The sequence below is a fragment of the Xenopus laevis genome, chromosome 9_10L, assembly GCF_017654675.1.
Source record: "Xenopus laevis strain J_2021 chromosome 9_10L, Xenopus_laevis_v10.1, whole genome shotgun sequence".
Classification (NCBI taxonomy): Eukaryota; Metazoa; Chordata; class Amphibia; order Anura; family Pipidae; genus Xenopus; species Xenopus laevis.
In genome coordinates this window covers 135471274-135478744 of record NC_054387.1, presented here as the reverse complement: position 1 = coordinate 135478744, position 7471 = coordinate 135471274, and the positions used below count along the sequence as shown (strand labels likewise).

The window sequence follows — 7471 nt, the reverse complement described above, 5'->3', positions numbered from 1 at the left end:
ATTGGAACGTAAAGCTTCCCTACGTCACCTTCAGGCATCCCTCTCCTCTCTATGATCAGTACACGTTGCACGTCGGGGACACGTATCTGATTTAATCGCGTTGCATGCCGGGGGTTGTAGTTCGCCAGGCTGAGCGCGTCCGGTTGATCCCGAGGGAAATAGAAGCAATGCGAACTACAGTTCCCGGCGGCACTGAGGGGGATTAGCGCTAAAGGGAAAAGAGCCGGGTCTGGTTGGGCTGACAGAAGTGCAACATGTCTGGGAAAGTGAAGGTGCGAGCGGCGGCCAATGCCGAGTCCATGTCTGGGGCCGTGTCTGTCAATGAGCGGATCCTGCGGGACTGTCACTCCTTATACAGCGACCCCGAGACCGGTGAGAGGCAGGAACCCTCCCCCAGTGTTTGTATTGTGCCCCCAGTGTTTGTATTGTGCCCCCAGTGTCTGTGTTGTGCCCCCAGTGTGGAACGTGAGGGGCCCCAGCTCTTAACTCTCAGGGGCTCCCCATGCTGTGACTCAGTGACTCTGCTTTATGACGTTATGACTCTGTTTTATGACCTTATAGCTCTGCTTTATGACTTTATGACTCTGCTTTATGACTTTATGGCTCTGCTTTATGACTTTATGGCTCTGCTTTATCGCTTTATGGCTCTGCTTTATGACTCTGCTTTATGACTTTATGGCTCTGCTTTATGACTTTAAGGCTCTGCTTTATGACTTTGTTGGTACCGCACTAATGTGTCTGTGTGACCCAATGACCGTTGCCAGGCCCCTGTATGACTCTGTCTGGCCATTTTTATATCATTATACACAAAAGCCATGAATATCTTGTAAATTATATCCTTATAAACGGTAACTAGTGATGTCATCAGTTATAAATGGTGAGTTCTGATGTCATTTCTGTCACATGACTCGCTGAAATTTGTGTATTATAATAAATAAAGTATCCCCAGTTGCAAAATATGAGGATATTAGAAGTAACATAGGAGTTCCATGACCTGTATAACTCGGCCTTCAGCCTCGTACTTTTATATGGTCATGAAACTCCTCTGTAACTTATAATATCCTTATATTTTACAAAAGGGGGTACTTTATTCACTATATATTGCGCTCCCACAGCAGTATCTTTTGTATTGGACTCCCCCAGTAGCATCTCATTGTATTTGACTCCCCCCAGTAGCGTCTCATTGTATTGGGCTCCCCCAGTAGTTTCTCATTGTATTGGGCTCCCCCAGTAGTGTCTCATTGTATTGGGCTCCTCCAGTAGAGTCTCATTGTATTGGACTCCTCCAGTAGAGTCTCATTGTATTGGGCTCCTCCAGTAGCGTCTCATTGTATTGGACTCCCCCAGTAGCGTCTCATTGTATTGGACTCCTCCAGTAGCGTCTCATTGTATTGGGCTCCCCCAGTAGTTTCTCATTGTATTGGGCTCCCCCAGTAGCGTCTCATTGTATTGGGCTCCCCCAGTAGCGTCTCATTGTATTGGACTTCTCCAGTAGCGTCTCATTGTATTGGACTCCTCCAGTAGCGTCTCATTGTATTGGACTCCTCCAGTAGCGTTTCATTGTATTGGACTCCTCCAGTAGCGTCTCATTGTATTGGACTCCTCCAGTAGCGTCTCATTGTATTGGGCTCCCCCAGTAGCATCTCATTGTTTTTGACTCCCCTAGTAGCGTCTCATTGTATTTGACTCCTCCAGTAGCGTCTCATTGTATTGGACTCCTCCAGTAGCGTCTCATTGTATTGGTCTCCCCCAGTAGCGTCTCATTGTATTGGTCTCCCCCAGTAGCGTCTCATTGTATTGGGCTCCCCCAGTAGCGTCTCATTGTATTGGGCTCCCCCAGTAGCGTCTCATTGTATTGGGCTCCCCCAGTAGCGTCTCATTGTATTGGGCTCCCCCAGTAGCGTCTCATTGTATTGGACTCCCCCAGTAGCGTCTCACTGTTTTTGACTCCTCCAGTAGCGTCTCATTGTTTTGGACTCCCCCAGTAGCGTCTCATTGTATTGGTCTCCCCCAGTAGCGTCTCATTGTATTGGGCTCCCCCAGTAGCGTCTCATTGTATTGGGCTCCCCCAGTAGCGTCTCATTGTTTTGGACTCCTCCAGTAGCGTCTCATTGTATTGGGCTCCTCCAGTAGCGTCTCATTGTATTGGACTCCTCCAGTAGAGTCTCATTGTATTGGGCTCCCCTGTGCTGTATAGCTGTGTTGGGACCCCTATACTTATAATTGAGTGGTTTCTCATAGGTCTCATCTCTCTCGCCTCCCACCTGGGAATTTCTTTCCTGCCCCCCCGCAAGAAGATCTTTGTGATGCTGATGGGGAATCACTCGGCCGGGAAGAGCAGCTTCATTAACTGGTAAGTGCCTGGCCTCTGTTATTATTGTTATTATTGTGTTACACTGAGTGCAAGGCATCACGGGACGCCATCTCCCAAAATCCCACAGGTATATCGAGGAACACATACAGAGGACGGGAGTTGCCATCGAGACCCAGGGATTTGCCTTTATAACCAGCGGCCGCAAGAGGGAATCACTGACGGTGAGTGTGCAACTGCCAGTCTGTGGCCTAGTGAGCGTGTCCTGATATTTGGGCTTTGAAGGGTAAATGTGACCTGGGCTGTTGGCACCTTGGCAGTGTCTCTAGCATTGTTAGGGGATAGGTGCTCTATGCGTGCGCGAGTGCTGACTTATTTTCCCTCACATTGCAGGGTGATGCCACAATGCACTTGTACCCGCACTTCAAACCCTTACAGTCGTTTGAGGGTGAGTAATGGTGATATTCTGTGGATACACATTGTGTGTATATATATATATATATATTGGGCACAATAACACGAGAGCTCACTCCTGCCCCTACAGGTGTTTCCGAATACCTCTCTACGGAAATCTCCACCTCCCGCCAGAAGAAGTTCAGTTTGGTGACATTCGTGGATACCCCGGGCCTGGTGGACGGGGACATGAAATATCCCTTTGATGTCAACAAAGCCCTTCTGTGGCTCGGTGAGTGGGACTTTAGCTGATTGGCCTGTTTTGTTGGGCATTCCTGTGCCAGCCAATCAAAGCAGCCCTAGTGCAATGCTCTCTATTGTGTGTGTAACAGGGGAGCTGTGTGACCTGGTTCTGGTTTTCTTTGACCCAATGGGCCAGGCCCTCTGCAAACGAACGCTGGATATAGTGGAGAAGATTAACGAGCATCACGGGGAGAAGCTCCGATTCTATCTGAGTAAAGCAGACGAGGCTGGGGGAGAGAGTGACCGACAGGTAAGGAGGGCGGGGCTAAAAGAGGAGAAGAGAGTGACAGGTAAGAAGGGCGGGGCTGAAAGAGGAGGAGATAGTGACTGACAGGTAAGGAGGGCGGGTCTGAGAGAGGAGGAGAGAGTGACCGACAGGTAAGGGGGGCGGGGCTAAAAGAGGAGGAGAGAGTGACTGACAGGTAAGGAGGGCAGGGCTGAAAGAGGGGGAGATAGGGACTGACAGGTAAGGAGGGCGGGTCTGAGAGAGGAGGAGAGAGTGACTGACAGGTAAGGAGGGTGGGTCTGAGAGAGGAGGAGAGAGTGACCGACAGGTAAGGGGGCGGGGCTAAAAGAGGAGGAGAGAGTGACTGACAGGTAAGGAGGGCAGGGCTGAAAGAGGAGGAGATAGGGACTGACAGGTAAGGAGGGCGGGTCAGAGAGGAGGAGAAAGGGACTGACAGGTAAAGAAGGTGGGGCTGAAAGAGGAGGAGAGAGGGACTGACAGGTAAAGAGGGCGGGACTGAAGGAGGAGGAGAGAGGGACTGACAGGTATGGAGGGCGGGGCTGAAAGAGGAGGAGAGAGGGACTGACAGGTAAGGAGGGCGGGGCTGAGGTGATTTAAGGCAACAATAACCTTAGCCTTGGATGGGGCTGCCGTATACCGTAGCGCAGGGGGCATAGATCTCATATCTGCATTCTTTATTACAGAGAGTCCTCATGCAGATCGTTCAGGAGTTGTGCAAACGGCCCGGACTGAACAAGTGCGGCTTTGATATGCCAACTGTCTATATACCCAACCCCAACAAGGTAAGGACTGCTATAGACTAATATAGTTTTAGTGCCCCCCAGATACAGACCTGCAGTAATACTCTGTACCCCCAGCCCAGCCGCTGTGTCAATCAGATAGAAGAGGTGTGCCAGACCATAGAGAAGACCATCACCCAGACAGTCCAGAGCACCCTCAACACCCTGGGGAGAGACTGCCAGAGACTGACTGACAGCATCCAGGCCAAGCTACAGGAAGATGAGTGAGTGTCTCTGGGTGTCTGATCTCGGGGTGTCTGATCTCGGGGTAGTGACGCCCCAGAGTCTCATTCTCTCTCTCTGTCTTGTATCAGTGAAACCATCAGCAGCAACCGGCGTGCCCGACTTCGAGGCTGTATGTTTGGCCTGATGGGATTAATGATTCCACTTTTCCTATTGGCCTCGGCCCTATTTGGCACCATCCCTGAGGAGATCTGGCACTCGATGCTGGGGAGAGATGGAGCCGAAGCTCTGGCACTCTATCTGGTAAGGACTAATTCCCTGCCCTGAGACTTGGGCTCAAATAGGTATTGACTGTGATTGGTATTGACTGGTGATTGGTATTGACTGGTGATTGGTATTGACTGGTGATTGGTATTGACTGGTAATAGGTACAAGTGTGTTGTCTTTTTCCTTGTAGTCCCCTCTGCAGTCCGTGTGGTCGGTGCTCCCGGAGGGTTACGTGGCCCATGTGTTTGTGACGTTGGCCATCTTGTCTGTGGTGTTTGTGCTAGTGGCCCAGAGGTGTTTCAGGTAATTTGGAGGTTGGGGGGTACCTCAGTGGAGGACAATACACAAGGCCCATGTGTTCACATGTTCTTATGCCCCACAGGACCCGTGAGACTCTGAGTAAGAAGCAGCGCCGGTACCTGCTGGATCGTCATGCCTATGTCACTGATGTGGTGTCCCACAATAAGGTGAGGCTACCTGCAGTGATAGAGGGCTACTGGCATAATGCCCAGGGGCCCAACTGTATAGTCCTTGTATCCAATGTGTCATTTCATCCAGTCTCTGTACTGCTGCCTCCCTGCACAATGGCTGCTGCCCACCTCCTTCCTTATTACGTGCCCCAAACTGAAGCCTTTATTCACTTTCTGGTTTTGCAGAAGCAACTCTATGAGGATTATCTGAAGCAGAGCGTTGGGGAGCATGACATGAGCTGATTGGCTGTTGGAACCACCCGTCTCTTGTGGCACTCGGGAGGGCCGTTGGCTCCCCATGCCTTTTCCACCATTGACCTCAACCTGAGAACCAGAGGGGCATCAATGCTCTGACTTACCTCATGAAATAACCTTTTACAGATTCCTCTACCCTTTATATTCCAACTAGAACTGGTGCTACTGGGCTTGTGTCTGACATTTGTCCTGGAGCAACTTGTCAACCTAAAGACTGGACTTCAGTTTGGTAATCCACGTCTACTCTATCCCCTCGCCCTACAGACTGGACGTCAGTTGGGTAACCCACGTCTACTCTATCCCCTCGCCCTACAGACTGAACTTCAGTTGGGTAACCCACGTCTACTCTATCCCCTCGCCCTACAGACTGAACTTCAGTTGGGTAACCCACGTCTACTCTATCCCCTCGCCCTACAGACTGGACGTCAGTTGGGTAACCCACGTCTACGCTATCCCCTCACCCTACAGACTGGACGTCAGTTGGGTAACCCACGTCTACTCTATCCCCTCGCCCTACAGACTGGACTTCAGTTGGGTAACCCACGTCTACTCTCCTCCCCTAGACCTACAGACTGGACTTCAGTTGGGTAATCCACGTCTACTCTATCCCCTCGCCCTACAGACTGGACTTCAGTTGGGTAACCCACGTCTACTCTCCTCCCCTAGACCTACAGACTGGCCTTTAACTGGGTAACCCACGTCTACTCTCCTACCCTCGCCCTACAGACTGACCTTTAACTGGCTAACTCACATCTACTCTCATCCCCTAGACCTACAGACTGGCCTGTAGTTGGGTAATCCATGTCTACTCTCCTCGCCTCGACCTACAGACTGACCTTAAACTGGGTAACCCACATCTTCTCTTCTGCCCTTGACCTACAGACTGGTCTTTAACTGGGTAACCCACGTCTACTCTCCTCCACCTACAGACTGGCCTTTACCTGGGTAACCCACGTCTACTCTACTGCGCTCAACTTACAGACTGGCCTGTAGTTGGGTAACCCCCATCTACTCTACTCCCCGCTACCTACAGACTGACCTTTAACTGGGTAACCCACTCCCCTCAACCTACAATTGGTCTTTAACTGGGTAACCCACGTCTGCTCACGTCCCCTCGACTTACAACTGGTCTTTAACTGGGTAACCCACGTCTACTCTCCTCCCCTCGACCTACAGACTGGACTTCGTATGGGTAACATGTCAACTCTATCCTCTCGCTCTACAGACTGGACTTCAGTTGGGTAACCCACGTCTACTCTATCCCCTCGACCCCACAGACTGGACTTCAGTTGGGTAACCCACATCTACTCTCCTCCCCTAGACCTACAGACTGGCCTGTAGTTGGGTAACCCATGTCTACTCTCCTCCCCTAGACCTACAGACTGGCCTGTAGTTGGGTAACCCACGTCTACTCTCCTCCCCTCAACCTACAGACTAACCTTAAACTGGGTAACCCACATCTACTCTTCTGCCCTTGACCTACAGACTGGTCTTTAACTGGGTAACCCACGTCTACTCTCCTCCACCTACAGACTGGCCTTTACCTGGGTAACCCACGTCTACTCTACTGCGCTCAACTTACAGACAGGCCTGTAGTTGGGTAACCCCCGTCTACTCTACTCCCCGCTACCTACAGACTGGCCTTCAGTTGGGTAACCCACGTCTACTCTACTCCCCTTGACCTGCAATTGGTCTTTAACTGGGTAACCCACGTCTACTCTCCTCCCCTCGGCCTACAGACTGGACTTCAGTTGGGTAACCCACGTCTACTCTACTGCCCTCGACATACAGGTTGGCCTTTATCTGGGTAACCCACGTCTACTCCCCTCAACCTACAGACTGGTCTTTATCTGGGGAACCCACGTTTACTCTACTGCCCTCGACCTACAGACTGGCCTTTAACTGCGTAACCCACATCTACTCTACTATTTGTTACAGTGAGTCTCTTGTTACAGAGACTCGGAGCTCCGCCATTGATATGAACCCTCCTTCCCATAAGCCACAAACACTACTGCATTGCAAAGGAATGGCGACTGTGTATAGTGATACTGAGCGCTGTAGTATATTGGGGTAGCGGCTCCTCTCATAGATTTCCTAGTGCCTTTTGTTTTTTTATGTTAACAACTGTGAAACCTGCCAGTCTTCTAACTGCCAGTATTGGGGGTGATGTTGCCATGTAGCAGTCTGTGATGTTTTTGCTTTTGTACAACAAATAAATAATTTTCGGACGCCCGCTCTGTGTAATGACATTGGGAACCAGGCT

At 50.7% G+C, this 7471-nt stretch overlaps 1 protein-coding gene across 2 annotated transcripts; it reads left to right on the top strand.

Moving 5' to 3' along the window:
- Positions 1 to 109: 109 nt before the first annotated feature.
- On the top strand, positions 110 to 7441 carry LOC108703922. 2 transcript variants are annotated; one of them, XR_005964146.1, is made up of 13 exons: positions 110 to 372; positions 2242 to 2353; positions 2442 to 2535; positions 2705 to 2759; positions 2856 to 2996; positions 3097 to 3257; positions 3938 to 4036; positions 4112 to 4257; positions 4348 to 4519; positions 4674 to 4786; positions 4866 to 4950; positions 5140 to 6999; positions 7099 to 7441. XR_005964146.1 is itself a non-coding variant. In XM_018240226.2 (12 exons), the coding sequence occupies exons 1-12, from the start codon at positions 255 to 257 to the stop codon at positions 5194 to 5196; spliced, it is 1353 nt and encodes a 450-aa protein (XP_018095715.1). In that variant the 5' UTR covers positions 110 to 254; the 3' UTR covers positions 5197 to 7441. The 2 variants fall into 2 exon arrangements, 1 of the variants encoding a protein (XP_018095715.1); XM_018240226.2 differs by having other exon boundaries at positions 5140 to 7441.
- The last annotated feature ends 30 nt before the right edge of the window (positions 7442 to 7471 follow it).